General features: G+C 36.1%; 1 protein-coding gene across 2 annotated transcripts in view; it reads right to left on the bottom strand.

Moving 5' to 3' along the window:
• Positions 1-17,927, bottom strand: part of LOC117331309 (glycine-rich domain-containing protein 1-like) — a 47,440-nt gene that overhangs the window by 18,444 nt on the left and 11,069 nt on the right. Inside the window, exons 4-5 of one of the 2 annotated variants that reach the window (XM_033889979.1) lie at positions 16,642-16,765; positions 1,082-1,242 (exon numbers count right to left, since the gene is read on the bottom strand). In XM_033889979.1, the coding sequence (XP_033745870.1) occupies positions 1,175-1,242; positions 16,642-16,765 (192 nt within the window). In that variant the 3' untranslated portion in view covers positions 1,082-1,174. Of the gene's footprint in view, positions 1-1,081; positions 1,243-16,641; positions 16,766-17,927 lie in introns of those variants that run through there. The other variant, XM_033889978.1, reaches the window with a different exon arrangement.

Genomic DNA, 17,927 nt, shown 5'->3' with positions numbered 1-17,927 from the left:
AGTCCTTATAAAGTTGTTGATGCAAAGACAAAAGTATTGACAGATAACTCAAACTAGAAACATCTGTTTGTGATATCCCTTTTTCACGACATTCAAGAGCTTCCAATATCACGATTTCGGTGATAAACTGTCGTTTGCTTATGGTTAATCTACCAACTCAGGTTTTGTAGAATAACAGGTTGATATAGATCATTGGATCGTTTTACAGTCGTAATGATTACCTCATTGGGAAATAGACGATATGGAATTATACGTGTTCAATATTCATTGATCAATCCGGTGGTGCTCTACCCCAAGTCGATACAACCAACATTTGACATATATTTCTATGTCATGGATGAACCAAAAGACACTAAGCGTTTCGAAACATCTGGTTCTGTACTTTTTATTACATTTTAAAGGTTTTATATGCATATGTGAAATGTGAAGAAAACATAGATTTGCATAGAGAACCTTGGAAAGAGGAGAAACGTGAAGAAACTATAGATGATTTGCATAGAGAACCTGGAAAATGGGGAAAGGTGAACAAAGTATAGATTTACAAAGAGAACCTGGAAAATGGGGAAAGGTGAACAAAATATAGATTTGCATAGAGAGCCTGGAAATGGGGGGGGGGGGGGGGGGGGGGGGGGGGGGGGGTGAAGAAAATATATATTTGCATAGAGAACCTTGCAAAGGGGGAAGGTGAACAAAATATAAATTTGTTCGATTAAATACAGACCAAGGAAAAAACCAACAACAGTATAGAGTCTTACATAGTCCCTAAGTATTCAGTAAATGGCAGCTGTCCAATAGTCAGACAGAAGTCTGAATGATACAACCATGTACAACACATACCGTTAACATGCGGTAGCGAAAGGGCAAATATATAATATCAATGTTCTACCTTGGAATATTTTGGATATCAAATCTGTTTGATTTTCAACTAAATTTTTGAATAATTTATCATATTTCATTCGTCCCTTTCTGGAAAAAAAATCAAATTGAATATAAGTTATATTATAAATTCAAGTAAATTCTAAAATAATTTATTATCTTTCATTATAGAATAACGTAGTGAACATCAATATAAGGGCACACATGTTATGAATAGGTGTGACTGCAGAGGTAGTGAGGTTTAAGTCCCATTGGTTAGCAACAATTCGTCTAAGTTTTTGTATATACATATGAGGCCTCACACTTTAGTCCTGGTGAACCAAGGTGGCATGTCTTCAGGATGACAGCGGTGGCAGACACCGTCCACTACATCAATGGAAAAAACAGGTAAATTAATAACAAGTGGACATTGATACTGCTCTATACGAAATAGAAACACGAAGAACGCTATTAACGCTGTGTCGCTACAACGCCGACTTATATAAGCCGACATTCGAGACATACGACTTTTTAAAGTACATGCCCTAGGGAAATGACATACGCGTCACTGAAGGCCCATTGTATTGGATGAAAGAATGGTTGGCAGGGTGTTATTCTCAGACGATTCCAAACATAACTTTTCATTAGATGATGGACATAAACGTCTTACAAGTACAATAGATGGGGATGTTTGACCTTTTGGAATTGGCGCGGCGAAAATACTTGATATTGGACCTGCTTATTGTTGAGATCATCAGAACAACCATGCAAGAAGAAAGTGTCATTTTATTTATCCTATACCAAACAAGATAGCATCATTAGACGCTTGGCCGTCACAATTAAATTGTCATCTGTTGACGACAAAGGAATTTGGTATCTGTAACCTCTTTGTCGACAAATATAAATGCTTTTCGTTTCGTTTATCGAAATAGAATGATGGCATTTGAATTTCCCTTCACGTCGCCAGACAACAATTATAATACACTGTCAAAACACCACGTCGCTAGACAACTGTGATAATACACTCTCACAAATACACTCTCATACAACCACGTCGCTAGACAACTGTGATAATACACTCTCACAAATACACTCTCATACAACCATGTCGCTAGACAACTGTGATAATACACTCTCACAAATACACTCTCATACAACCACGTCGCCAGACAACTATGATAATACACTCTCACAAATACACTCTCATACAACCACGTCGCCAGACAACTGTGATAATACACTCTCACAAATACACTCTCATACAACCACGTCGCCAGACAACTGTGCTAATACACTCTCACAAATACACTCTCATACAACCACGTCGCCAGACAACTGTGCTAATACACTCTCACAAATACACTCTCATACAACCACGTCGCCAGACAACTGTGATAATACACTCTCACAAATACACTCTCATACAACCACGTCGCCAGACAACTGTGATAATACACGCAGGGGTTTGTGTCGTCTGCTCATTGTGGACACCCACCATAGGGTTACCCCTAACCCTAACGTCATTACAGCTGTATCACTAAGGTGCGTAATTATCATAATGTATTCAGTACACCGTTATAGGATTACAAAGAGCCGTCTGAAATAAAGAAAACATTAAAATCCTCTACTTTCACAGTCGGAATATATCTGAAGTTTTTGTCGTTTTTAACTGATAACACCACAACAATAAGATTGGTTCATCTTGACGGCAACCTCTTTCCATTGTGAGAACATGGATGCCTTGAAACTGAATCAATAGCTTTTTCTATGTCAAAAGAGCATTACATGCTATGATGACGGACTGTTCACAGAATATCACATGCTATGTTGATTGACTCACGGTAGGAAGTAGTGGAAATGAAACATAAGGAAATCTCATGAAAATAAGATATGAAGTCGGTAGAATTACCACACTTTTGACCCGGGATGGTTAATACAGAAAATGATAAATATGTAGTGTTGATCTCTATAAAAAGATTGTAAAGTCTCATTATTATCAGATTAAATGTAAAACTTCGGCGCGAGGGAATTACGCCAACAGTCATGCAATGCCACGAGTTCAATGATTTGTTTCTCTCGAAGGAAGCTACCCAGGTTACTTTAATTCGAATATATACATACAAATGTATTTCATAACTGGAGTATAAGTACAATATTACTAAAAGATTCTGCTAATGGACCAATATCAATATGCCAGAAACCAGCTTTTAGTTGGGTTTTTTAATCCGACTGAACAGTTTAAAGACCTAATTGTTTAGTCAAACCACAAAGGGTTATTCCGATCAGGGTTTACGTCATTAGGTGAACCTTCCTCTGGATAGCTGTTAATCGTTCATAAACGATGATAACGACTGATAACCAGAACAGCAGATGTCGCTACAACGTCTCACAATTTTCAGTGAACAGACAAAAGAATACAATATTGCATCCCGACAAATGTGAACCTACTCAACCCCTAAGTACGTATTATCTGGTCGTAATGGCGATCACGTTAGGACGCTGAAGAAGGTTCATTCTACATTATGGGTGTTTTTTATGCATTGGAGATGTATTATATAACACTAAATATTACCGGTTATAACTTAGGCAATAGATAAGGGGGAAAACACATTCGGGTTCCAAATCTAGGATCGGAATAATAGTTGCATGGTTACGTTGCGAATTGGCCACGTGTCATTCGGTTCTTTTATAAGTAAAAGATGGACGCCGCAGACAATATATAAGTTATAAACGAGATTATAATCATTAGTTAATTATATCTTAATTACATACTGGCTACAGATAAATCACAGTTTCAAAACAATGTGTGCCTTGGTTGAGTTTTCCCCGGATAAGTAAGTGTTTGTCAGAAATCCGTGTACGAGGCATACCACTTTTAGGTGTTATGTCCGTTTTGTTTCCTGACAAGTTGTGGGAATCCATTGACAATAGTTAATGACGGGTATCGCATATGATATTTAACAATGCAACATATATTTTGATAGTTTTTATTAATAAATTTGCACTGGAGTCAGTCAATGTGGCATAAATATTCATAACACGAGCTCGTAGTAAATAACCGAATAAAAATTAACCGCACGCCATAAAAATATTCACCTTATTTATGTGTTTTGTACAGAAAGAGAGATAGAATTATTTGTGTTTTGTACAGAAAGAGAGATAGAATTCTTTATGTGTTTTGTACAGAAAGAGAGATAGAATTCTTTGTGTGTTTTGTACAGAGAGATAGAATTCTTTATGTGTTTTGTACAGAGAGATAGAATTCTTTATGTGTTTTGTACAGAAAGAGAGATAGAATTATTTGTGTTTTGTACAGAAAGAGAGATAGAATTCTTTATGTGTTTTGTACAGAAAGAGAGATAGAATTCTTTATGTGTTTTGTACAGAAAGAGAGATAGAATTCTTTGTGTGTTTTGTACAGAGAGATAGAATTCTTTATGTGTTTTGTATAGAAAGAGAGATAGAATTCTTTGTGTTTTGTACAGAAAGAGAGATAGAATTCTCTATGTGTTTTGTACAGAAAGAGAGATAGAATTCTTTATGTGTTTTGTACAGATATAATTCGTTATGTGTTTTGTACAGAGAGATAGAATTCTTTATATGTTTTGTACAGAGATAGAATTCTTTGTGTTTTGTACAGAAAGAGAGATAAAATTCTTTATGTGTTTTGTACAGAGAGATAGAATTCTTTGTGTTTTGTACAGAGAGATAGAATTCTTTATGTGTTTTGTACAGAGAGATAGAATTCTTTGTGTTTTGTACAGAGAGATAGAATTCTTTATGTGTTTTGTACAGAGAGATAGAATTCTTTGTGTTTTGTACAGAGATATAATTCGTTATGTGTTTTGTACAGAGAGATAGAATTCTTTATATGTTTTGTACAGAGAGATAGAATTCTTTGTGTTTTGTACAGAAAGAGAGATAGAATTCTTTATGTGTTTTGTACAGAGAGATAGAGTTCTTTGTGTTTTGTACAGAGAGATAGAATTATTTATGTGTTTTGTACAGAGAGATAGAATTCTTTATGTGTGTTGTACTGAATAAGAGATCGACAGACGTTACGGCAGTAATTGAATAATAAGTATATTTAGTTTTCATGACAATTAAGTTTTTTATGAACTACAAAATTACAAAATCGTGATTTCGAGGACTGCAATTGATATCCACTACGCATTCATTACATCATAATTGTGGGCATGGGGGGATAGTGACATTTTTCATAGCTGTTCACTAATCGATGAATTCAATATGTGAAATACATGACCCTGATATATACAGATAGACTTTCTGTGTAATATATACCACTCTTTAGACTATGTGGTTTCTAGCCGCGGCACATTCATCCGTATTGGTAAATGGCGGAATATGTCATTTGCAATGAGGTAATTGTTAATAGTTTGGAACGAGATCATAGTAAAAATCATATTAAAATATCAAAGTGGTCATCACGGAAAATATAATACATTTGTATATTTTAAATCTATAGACGTTTTATCCTTTCTCATATATCGTTTCATGTTATGGTGAACTAAGAAACACCGATATGATATATTCTGGAAAAAATCAAACGCAATAGAAATAATGAAATACATGGACGGCTTGTGGGTGGCGATGCCATGGTATGAACGAGAACGAATAGTGAATTAAGAGTCTGTAAATGACATCCATCGCCTACTCGTTATGACGTCATACCTGTAACCATAGAGACCGTGACAATTCGTTGTGAACATTACTGATTGATATAAATGTTACATTGTCGCTAATGAACCATTAAGTTTTTACCGAGTTTACATAAGCAAAAACTGTCCACGTATGAAGAATGCGCAATAAGTTACGTCTCTATACAAATCTCTGTCATTAGGAACAATTACAGGTATCAAAGCAAGAGAGTGCAAAACACTGCATTTCAAGTATCGATCAAGTGCAGTAATGATTACAACTCAATATAACCGCACGCCATGTCTCTGATAAGGATTGATATTAATCAGTTATACTTGTAACTAATGGACTATAAATTAAATGGTTCGAATTATTAAATGTAAATTTCATTTATTTTATAATTGCAAAACAAAGCATACTATTGTTGGCTCGGAAGGAAGATCGTGAGAAGTCCTACTGAGGGAGGAAACCGGAATACCCAGAGACAAATCCACATGGTCGGGCAGGTCTCCCTATACCTTTTCACATCCGATCGGGAAATCGAACCCCGGCCACCTAGGTGAAGGGTAATCGTGTTACAACTGTGCCATCCAACCACCCTTCTCGAATTATCAACTGTGGTAAAGTCTTGCGAACAAATAACATCCATTTATTTCGGGGAAAAGATCGCTTGATTTCTTCGTTTGCTGTACATCAATCCAAAATATCAAACTAATCACCTAATGACGAACTAGTGTTCGACTGGGGCTGCACAGTATATAACTTATTCATAAAAAATCTAGTCTGAATATCTGCACACTAATGAAGGAACCAACCTTCATCAGTATAGGAAAGGTAATTATCACTTCATGCGAAGTTTACCCAAGGTATCCATCAATTCATGTGAAGTTTACCCTAGGTAATTGTCACTTCATGTGAAGTTTCCGAACGGTAATTATCACTTCATGTGAAGTTTCCGAACGGTAAGTATCAACTCATTTGAAGTTCACGAAAGGTACCTATCACTTCATGTGAAGTTTAGGAATAATATTAGTATAGTATTATAACTGGTATCAGGAATGAGGGTGATTGGGGAACTGATTAGTTTAATATTAGACTTTAACTTATACGGAAAATATCAGCTATTCGTTCTGCTATAACTAAAGTGGTGTTAGTTTTATATTTGTTGAAAACAATTTGATATAATCGTGATCATGTTAACCTGACAACCTCAAAAGTCTATGTGTGTGTATGATAATATATGAATTTTAAATATCTATCAATAAAGATTTTAGTGAACATGCATCAATCAAACTTCGAATATTTATATTAAAAAAGACATTTTGGTCGTTGGTCATATTAAATGAGTTTATTAATTTTTTACGGAAATAAATCTTAGCTGTGTTAAACCTGAGGTATCTGATACTGCCAAGAGACTTAATAGGTAAGTGATCAACAACGGAAGGTATTGTGTCCACCGACACTACTAAAAGTGTTGTATACCGAAATGCATTTTACCTCTAAAATAGATATTTCAACTCTACTACTCATTTTTGCTTGTAATTTTAACGAGGAAAAAATCAATGTTTTCAATTTGAATGGAGAAAACACTGAAATGTCACATTTCTGAGAACCACACAAAAAATGATGGACCTTATTATTATCATAATAATAGTTAACCTTATGTTTCCAGTTAATTTCCACTGTAATATGACGGAAAGAAAATCATATGCTGTTGGTCTTTCACTCTTCCTCAACTTCCCTTGATATACATATATCGTTTTTTACACACAATAAGCCCCAAACATGAATTAGGTTAGGAGTACAGCGAATGATGCATGCGTCCTGATGACCATTGTCCAATTCCTCACATTACGTTCTACTTGTGTCGGCCTCATTATCACACGTACTGTTACTGTGTTACTGCTGTCGTAGAGTCCGTGATTATAACCCATCTTAAGTATGTGTCTATACAGCTAATCATTTACAATTAACATTTACCAGACCTAAGATAAGTTGGGTGGCAAATATATGTCCATGTTATTTGGGTCATTGGAGTTTATTCCGGAAAAAGAATATAACTTACGATCAAATACTACACACACTGGCAGTGGTATGGAGAAGATACGTAAATGCAGTATTGAAGATTCATTTAATTGGGGTATAGCACATTTTTATCTATATTTCGAAATTTCTTTCGCCATTAGTTTTAGTTTCTCTCATCGCCTCCAATCACGCAGTACGCCTGTGATCTTTAATATCATATCAACTCTAAGGGCCCTTAGGGTCACTGGCGTGTCGTGGTAAAAATATCTGCATGATGAAGTTTAATTCATTCTGACTTTACTCTTAATTTGTATTGAAATGTGCTAATATAAAGTGTGTCTGACGTTAATCCTGCTATTAACATGATATCAGAATAGTGATACATACAATAAGGTAATAATTGATTTTTATAAGAAATTTGATCCACATCTATATACCAATGTAAGTCAATAAGGGATGTCCGTGGAAAAAGTTTTTTGTAATAAACGCGCATATTGCATTTTTTCTGTCATGTCATTCATTGCGGTTTGTATTTCGGGGATTAGTTAATTGTTAATTTGAGTAGGTTCTACATCAGAGTAACACGTTGGTAATATGCTCAGGTGAACAACACCTACTTCATGAGAGGAAATTGGCTTATTGGAACTCAACTGGAACCCATTTTGTTCTGATGACAGTTGTCAAAATATCAGATATTGAACGAACTGACACATCCTTCACGCAGTACCACTTCTACTTCTACCGTACAATTGACCTACTTCGTGTTGAAGATTTTGTCAATATTTAGGATTGTGTGTGCAAAAAGGAGGCAAGATTAATTATTTAGAGATTTGAGTTTAGATTTGAAACAGTCTATAGATACAGAAGAAGCGAAGTCAGACGGAAGTATGTTCCAATCTTCAGACGGAAGTATGTTCCAATCTGATACGGTTCTTGGAAAGAAGGAGAATTTGCGGCAGCCTGTTTTACAATGAGGGATCTGATAGGAGAGTGTGTGTGAGTGTCTGGATTTACGTAATTGTGGTGTTAGATGGAGGTCTTTGTTAACAGCGTCTTTATGATGTGTGATCTTGTATGTCATAATAAGACGAGCGTCCTTGCGTCTGTCAGCGAGACTAAGCCGGTTAAGGTTGTATAACATGTTACTAACGCTGGGGGTGTTTGTGAAAGCGATAAGTGACAAATCAGGCTGCTATACGTTGGACCATTTCTATTTTAACCCATGTCAACAATGACCATGCAGTGATATGTCTCGAATTGGGTCGAATCCGACTATGACTGTTGCTACATCTACCAAGCCAATGTCGTGAATGGCGGCTGATACGATAACCCCTTGAAGAACTCATCCCACGATAATACAATACTGTTTGATAACTCGTCCCACGATAACCCAATACTGTTTGATAACTCGTCCCACGATAACCCAATACTGTTTGATAACTCGTCCCACGATAACCCAATACTGTTTGATAACTCGTCCCACGATAACACAATACTGTTTGATAACTCGTCCCACGATAATACAATACTGTTTGATAACTCGTCCCACGATAATACAATACTGTTTGATAACTCGTCCCACGATAACCCAATACTGTTTGATAACTCGTCCCACGATAACACAATACTGTTTGATAACTCGTCCCACGATAACCTAATACTGTTTGATAACTCGTCCCACGATAACCCAATACTGTTTGATAACTCGTCCCACGATAATACAATACTGTTTGATAACTCGTCCCACGATAACCAAATACTGTTTGATAACTCGTCCCACGATAATACAATACTGTTTGATAACTCGTCCCACGATAACACAATACTGTTTGATAACTCGTCCCACGATAACCCAACACTGTTTGATAACTCGTCCCACGATAATACAATACTGTTTGATAACTCGTCCCACGATAACCCAATACTGTTTGATAACTCGTCCCACGATAATACAATACTGTTTGATAACTCGTCCCACGATAACCCAATACTGTTTGATAACTCGTCCCACGATAACCAAATACTGTTTGATAACTCGCCCCACGATAATACAACACTGTTTGATAACTCACCCCACGATAACACAACACTGTTTGATAACTCGTCCCACGATAATACAATACTGTTTGATAACTCGTCCCACGATAACCCAATACTGTTTGATAACTCACCCCATGATAATACAATACTGTTTGATAACTCGTCCCACGATAACCCAATACTGTTTGATAACTCGTCCCACGATAATACAATACTGTTTGATAACTCGTCCCACGATAATACAATACTGTTTGATAACTCGTCCCACGATAATACAATACTGTTTGATAACTCATCCCACGATAATACAATACTGTTTGATAACTCGTCCCACGATAACCCAATACTGTTTGATAACCCAACACTTTTGGATGTATTTCAATTTCAACAAATTTTAGACACAACAGGCATAGCCTATCTAAGTCTCCTCGTTAGTAACAACAGGTGGTAAGAAATACAGACAAATATAATGTATGTGTTCACATTGATATGACAAATTGAGGGGAAGTAACTCCTGTGATGTATACTTTAGTCCATTCACATGCATACTTACAAACCCAAACAAAACAATATAATGAAACCTGTAAAGAACTATTAACCATCGTCTACCTGGGGGAACGTTACATATACAGATTGAAAAATTCTTAAAATTGTTACTTCTTTCTCTCCTGTTTCTGATGTGAAGTTTTAAACGGGTAGGTAACAATAAGATATATTAGTGTCATTCCATGCGAGATGTCACGATTCCTTGTACATTTCATTTAAAATGCTATAACCGTCGAGTTAATGTCGACACAAAGCGTATACATACATGGTGATATAGGATACGTATGTGTTGTCAGCTACAGCGTTACCCACACTATTACACTCTGGTGTCAGATCGCCAACATGTGATGCCACATACACATTGTCCCCGGTATATAGAACATTTACGTAATATTTAATCCTGTGAATTAATACTGGATGGATGGTGTGAGATAAAACACAGTGATTCTAGGTCACCTGTTCCCTATGCTCAATATGTTATGGATACAACAGAGACTTGACTTTCCGCTGATACATTTAGGTCACTTGATGGAAATGCATGTGAATTAACAGCACCATTAATTTCCTGTATTCTACACAAGTCTGCTGCTGCAAGCGAAAAGATGGTTTTTATTAACAATAACGTCAATTATGAGTAATAGTACACCTGGCTACTTGACAAAAACATAAACGCATAATTAAATCATGTAATTAATAACTTAAATGAACTTATGTCGGAATGTTTGTACAAAGACACAGGGCTAAGGTGTTCTACAGAGGGGAACTTTAAAGACAAATATTACTTGACAAACGATTGTCTTCTAAATCTATGTGTCATATATTTGATATACCTCAATTACAATACAGATAAAATAACTAAACACCAGGTTTTCCGGTAGGGTAAGCGTCTTGTCCCATCGGCGACACTCGCCATACAAATCTAGGTCACGGCGACACTCCCCATACAAATATAGGTCAGATCTGGGTCAAATCGCATTCTGAAAATGAGAACTAGGGCGGTAACAACGTGATAGAAATTATATCAACAAGCATCGAACATATCTGACGTCATATCGAACATATTTGACGTCATATCGAACATATCTGACGTCATATCGAACATATCTGACGTCATATCGAACTTATCTGACATCATATCGAACATATCTGACGTCATATCGAACTTATCTGACGTCATATCGAACATATCTGACGTCATATCGAACATATCTGACACCATATCGGACATATCTGACGTCATATCGAACATATCTGACGTCATATCGAACTTATCTGACATCATATCGAACATATCTGACGTCATATCGAACTTATCTGACATCATATCGAACATATCTGACGTCATATCGAACTTATCTGACGTCATATCGAACATATCTGACGTCATATCGAACTTATCTGACATCATATCGAACTTATCTGACGTCACATCGAACATATCTGACGTCATATCGAACTTATCTGACATCATATCGAACATATCTGACGTCATATTGAACTTATCTGACGTCATATCGAACATATCTGACGTCATATCGAACTTATCTGACACCATATCGGACATATCTGACGTCATATCGAACATTATAATTCTACAGTACTGCCATCTCATTATAATTCTACAGTACTGCCATCTCATTATAATCCTTTAGTACTGCCATCTCATTATAATCCTACAGTACTGCCATCTCATTATAATTCTTCAGTACTGCCATCTCATTATAACTCTTCAGTACTGCCATCTCATTATAACTCTTCAGTACTGCCATCTCATTATAATCCTTCAGTACTGCCATCTCATTATAATCCTTCAGTACTGCCATCTCATTATAATCCTTCAGTACTGCCATCTCATTACAATCCTTCAGTACTGCCATCTCATTATAACTCTACAGTACTGCCATCTCATTATCACTCTACAGTAGGATTATAATGAGATGGCAGTACTAAAGAATTATAATGAGATGGCAGTACTGTAGAGTTATAATGAGATGGCGGTACTGAAGGATTATAATGAGATGGCAGTACTGAAGGATTATAATGAGATGGCAGTACTGTAGAGTTATAATGAGATGGCAGTACTGAAGGATTATAATGAGATTGCAGTACTGTAGAGTTATAATGAGATGGCAGTACTGTAGGATTATAATGAGATGGCAGTACTGTAGAATTATAATGAGATGGCAGTACTGTAGGATTATAATGAGATGGCAGTACTGTAGAATTATAATGAGATGGCAGTACTGTAGAGTTATAATGAGATGGCAGTACTGTAGAGTTATAATGAGATGGCAGTACTGTAGAGTTATAATGAGATGGCAGTACTGTAGAATTATAATGAGATGGCAGTACTGAAGGATTATAATGAGATGGCAGTACTGAAGAATTATAATGAGATGGCAGTACTGAAGAGTAACGATAGGTCAGTGTTTCGTCTTAATCCTTTCAAGTGTAGTTTTGACACCACGATCACTATATATGGACTTGCGTTGTTTTTATTTTGAATTTTATGGTCTTTTTAAAAAAAAAAGTAAGTTTTATGGACCGAATCCATTCCAACAGTGAACCCTATGGAGCATGTTCTTGTTTTACCTATCATCTAGCATATTCTTCGGTGCTATCCACAAATATAGTGGAATGCATAGTCTATCGAAGGTAAGGAGTATCACGATAATCCGGACTCTCCATCAAAAGCTCTGGTAGATCATGATTTAAAAAAATCGAATCGCTAACTGAGATGAGCAGTATTTAACTTGACCATAGATGAACTGAGATGAGCCGTATTTAACTTGACCATAGATAAACTGAGATGAGCCGTATTTAACTTGACCATAGATAAACTGAGATGAGCCGTATTTAACTTGACCATAGATGAACTGAGATGAGCAGTATTTAACTTAAATAACCAAGCATATTAGTTGGACGTTTAACAATACAGATCCAGAATTTATCTATCATAAAACAAAACAATTTACAGAAAATATCACTTCACGTTCACGTTATGATGGAGAAAAAAATCAGCACATTGATTCGTTGTAGTGAGGACGTAATACCACCACCTAACGAGCAGACATGTATTAACAATAACTTTCTAGACATCTTCATACATTTACGCACGATATATCTTACATATAGAGGAACTAAAAAGTTATTAGCATAGTCCATTTATAGAATTAAACAGCCATTGTAAAAATCCACTGTCTTGTGCATTGATGTGAATACCTTGTTACATGTATTAATTCAAATGTGGTTTTTCTCTGATAACAAAGCTGATGACATCCCGAGATACATTACATGTCAACATGCAATCTGTCAAACGGTCAGGCTAATATTAACAGTATGATGAACAGATCATTAACCTAGCCAGCCCGTTTGTTACACTCACCAGGCCTAGGCAGACATTCAATCTCGCCCAATAACGCTATGCACGAGATCTTGTTTCCGGTATTTTGCTTGAATTAATTTTTTGTTTTAGTATTTCCATTCAGTTTGTCAATACACATTACACATTATTCAAGTTGCTTTAGAAAACTAATTCTGCGCCAAATGCTTTTTTATCTTACTGTAACACTGGCACAACACTATATAAACTACCCATGTGCTGTTCTGTGGTAAATATGATCAGAAGGAGAAAAGATGTGGTTCTTTCGGTATAGATATAAATAATGTCTTATAATTCTGAAAATCAACGAGGCAGATAGCCCATGTAACAATTTAGCGATTTCCATCATCTTTATGCTTTATTCCGCTCTTTACGAGTAGAGACACAAATTATTTTGCATAGTCAATTTAGTTTGCTGTCAGTAATCAAGGAAATGTTTTGCCTTATTCCTAAAGTAGAACGGAAACCCAAAGGTGGAACTGCCCAATCAGTTATGATAAACCCCATTCACACATTCTGGTAGTAGCTAGTACTGGTATTGTATGATAAATACTGTCGTTTATCATCGAGTCGACACACACAATAACGACGCCGACGGTCATATGCCGTTGATGAAGCGACGCTACCGACTATAGAAATATGAATGGTCAAAAAGTGACATGAACATCATGTGGTTTTGACGTTTTCATTGAATAATGCAAGAAACAAATTTCATTTCAAATTTCGTTTAATCAAGAAGATTAAATCGATTTTTGGTCACAAGACTATGCCATAAAATCCGTCTCTATGGTCCATGTACTTCATGCTGTTCCAGAAATGTCATTTGCATTGACGATCAATGAATTCTAATAGAATCAAAAAGGAACACTTATACATCCAAATTGATTACAAAATGAGGATTTCTGTTTAAGCCTTGTCATTATTGACATATCTTGACTTATCGACTTTGTATCCGTAAGGGTAAGAATTTTAGGAGATGTTGTTATACAGCCAGAGTTTAACATTACAATATGTGCCAAAATTCTAGAAAGTTTCAAATGTATGAGGAACTTTGTCTTTGAAATAATTTGTTAAATGTTTGAATTATATATTTTATGCAATAAGCGTTAATGAATGATTTAAAGGTTTAACAGCTATGGCCTGTCGTGCAAGTAGAGTAAGAAATGTACTGGTAATTGATGCTCCCATTGGACGACTCATAAGAGGCGACTACACTTATGAGTCTTATCTATTCTTCCTTATGGCTCCCTTGGCACTGCTTCACGCTTGGACTTTAGTTGAGGGTTCGTCCCTATGATGAAGGCTTTGGATTCGGTACTCGGGCCAAAACAAACCAGAGTCTATAAAATTATTAATTACTACTCCTGCTTTACGCTCAGCCTATTAGGAGTGGGACGAATGGTTCGCCCGTTATCAGTATGATGTGACTTGGTAGGGGTGTCCTGCTGGGTGTCTTCACCACAGAAAAGGCCGCCCTTTTACGATCAAAGTTGTTATGACTTTAAGGAATACAATACCAAGACAAGTAGCTATGACTCAACAATATTTTAAGGGGAGAAAGGAGCTTCGTTACATGTTCATTTACATATGTTATACACATGAACATTCTCTCTCTGGTAGTTGCATGCAAAATACACATGTAAGTGTGAAATTTCAAATTACAAGACAACTCGATGCAAATTTAGATCTTATTATGGCTGAGTTAGAATTCTTGCTATGAACATGTGAAATTAGCATTCCTAATACAAGAGGTCCTATGCGCCTATATCGCTCATCTCATTCCAGTACAAGCTTAACTTGATCTAGGTCATTTCGTCAGATTATAAGCTGATTACCACTTTGTTCAAACATCAGGGAAGGCTAGGTTTATCCCTGTCAATAATTTTCTATTCATTCATTCAAACATACTATTGGTATAATGTCAGGTCTTGGATTCTATTGGCTATTGAGAAATCTTTTTTTTTAAAGATTTTAGCCTATTTGATCACAGTGACTTTGAATGTAAGTCAGGGTCATTCATTTGAACAAACTTGGTAGCCCTTCATCCAAGCATGGTACAGTCCCGAAGCTTCTTGGTTATTGCGAAGTCGGTAAAAGACTTTAGCCTATTTGACCCCTGTAACCTTCAATGTATACATCAAAGTCATTCATTTTGAACAAACTGTGTTGTCCTCCATCCAAACACGCTACAGGCTTGACAGCAGTTCCTTGGCCTCTTGGTTACTGAGAAGGTCTTTAAATCTTTTAGCTTATTTTACCCCTACGACTTTGAATATTAGTCAAGGTCATTGATTTGAACAAACTTGGTAGCACTTCATACCAACATGCTCCAGACCAAGTATCAACTCAAAACTAAGAATGCACTTTTCAGCCCTCGCCGAAATTTTAAAAAATTGCCTTAGAATGAACATCTTGAAAAGGGAGGAAGGAAAGACACATGGCGATAGCAAAGATCATATTCAGGTTATACAGTACTTGTAAGAGAATCGCTGTAGACTGCTATATTTGGATACCATAGGGAGGAGACGGAGAAGTATTAAGCGGATCCTTAACTTTTGGAAGAGAAAACGGTACATATAGTTTTTCAGCTCATATGTAACGGTCATAAACAAAATCGTTTTTCTCATTTCTTAACTATAAAGATCATTTGAGATGGAGCATTTAGTTTCATATATCATTTAAGTCCAAGCTGTTTGACCTCACTTGACATCAAAAGCCATTACTCCGGTAAAATTAATGCCAAACGCCAACGTCCTTGTGGGGGTATACAAATTCTCTCTTCAAAAATGATTTACCGTTAATCAGTGACATGTAACAACATTGGGAAGCATTGTGAGGTGTCTATCAAGTATGTGATTGTCTTTTTATGTCTTAAAAATTCGTGTAGTTTAAAATTGCAATTGTAATATTGTAATTGTATGATATACACTTTTTGTGATGGCAAAAAAAAAAAATATATATATATATTAACACATGCTTTATTGAAATGTATAATACTTGGTGTTACATTGGCTGTGTTCTCCGCCGTCTTGCGCAAATGTAAATTGTTGTCATGTGTATGTATATTGTGATCCTATATGCTATTTGCATACGGAATAAAATAATTGTATTGTATCCTCTCTTAACTTACTGACCTTTGTCTTGACCAGGGATCCATCTGCCTCCGATCACACCCCAGTCGCCATTGTTATCTTTGATTAAGAATGCACGCTCGCCATTGGCTGGAGACAGACATACATCACGTCCAGAGCTAGATACCTACAAAAAAATTAACAGAAAATTTCAAACTGTCATACTATATATATAGTGAGTGAAACACATCCTTTATGAGTCTCTTTAAAGTCCAAGTACAATAACTGTAAAGAATACGTCATCGTCTAAACACCACTCCTACAGTAATACCACATAAAATACGTCATCGTCTAAACACCACTCCTACAGTAATACCACATAAAATACGTCATCGTCTAAACACCAAACACCACTCCTACAGTAATACCACATAAAATACGTCATCGTCTAAACACCACTCCTACAGTAATACCACATAAAATACGTCATCGTCTAAACACCACTCCTACAGTAATACCACATAAAATACGTCATCGTCTAAACACCACTCCTACAATAATACCACATAAAATACGTCATGGTCTAAACACCACTCCTACAGTAATACCACATAAAATACGTCATCGTCTAAACACCACTCCTACAGTAATACCACATAAAATACGTCATCGTCTAAACACCAAACACCACTACTACAGTAATACCACATAAAATACGTCATCGTCTAAACACCACTCCTACAGTAATACCACATAAAATACGTCATCGTCTAAACACCACTCCTACAGTAATACCACATAAAATACGTCATCGTCTAAACACCAAACACCACTCCTACAGTAATACCACATAAAACTCATATAAAATACATACGCTTAGTATGATATAACAATAGTATATGTTTTTATATCATTATTTACACGGCGGGCCTGTGGCAAATATGTATGTACGCTTTGGTTTGATATTCTAGATAAGAAAGCAATAGTATGGTGTAAAGCGTCTTTGGATATATTTGTGGAATAGTGTCTTTACTTAACACGAAACCGAACACAAGGGCAGGACGATATATGTCGGTCGTACGATAATGTGACGGTTTGGCCATTAGAATACGGAAATATAACCATTGTCACATCAACTCATGCTTAATTAATAATAAAACACAACTGCATGTCATGATTATGGATTCATTATTCATAGAGATCGGATGACACTCAAAAAGGGCGACGAATAAGTATCAAAATTCTGATGATAGACCATATTACACAACTACAGATGATAGACTCTATAACACAACTACAGATGATAGACCCTATAACACAACTACAGATGATAGACTATAACACAACTA

The sequence above is a fragment of the Pecten maximus genome, chromosome 7 (genome assembly GCF_902652985.1).
Source record: "Pecten maximus chromosome 7, xPecMax1.1, whole genome shotgun sequence".
In the NCBI taxonomy this organism is placed as follows: domain Eukaryota; kingdom Metazoa; phylum Mollusca; class Bivalvia; order Pectinida; family Pectinidae; genus Pecten; species Pecten maximus.
Note: the sequence above shows the minus strand (reverse complement) of the source record. Positions and strands in the feature narration are given on the sequence as shown.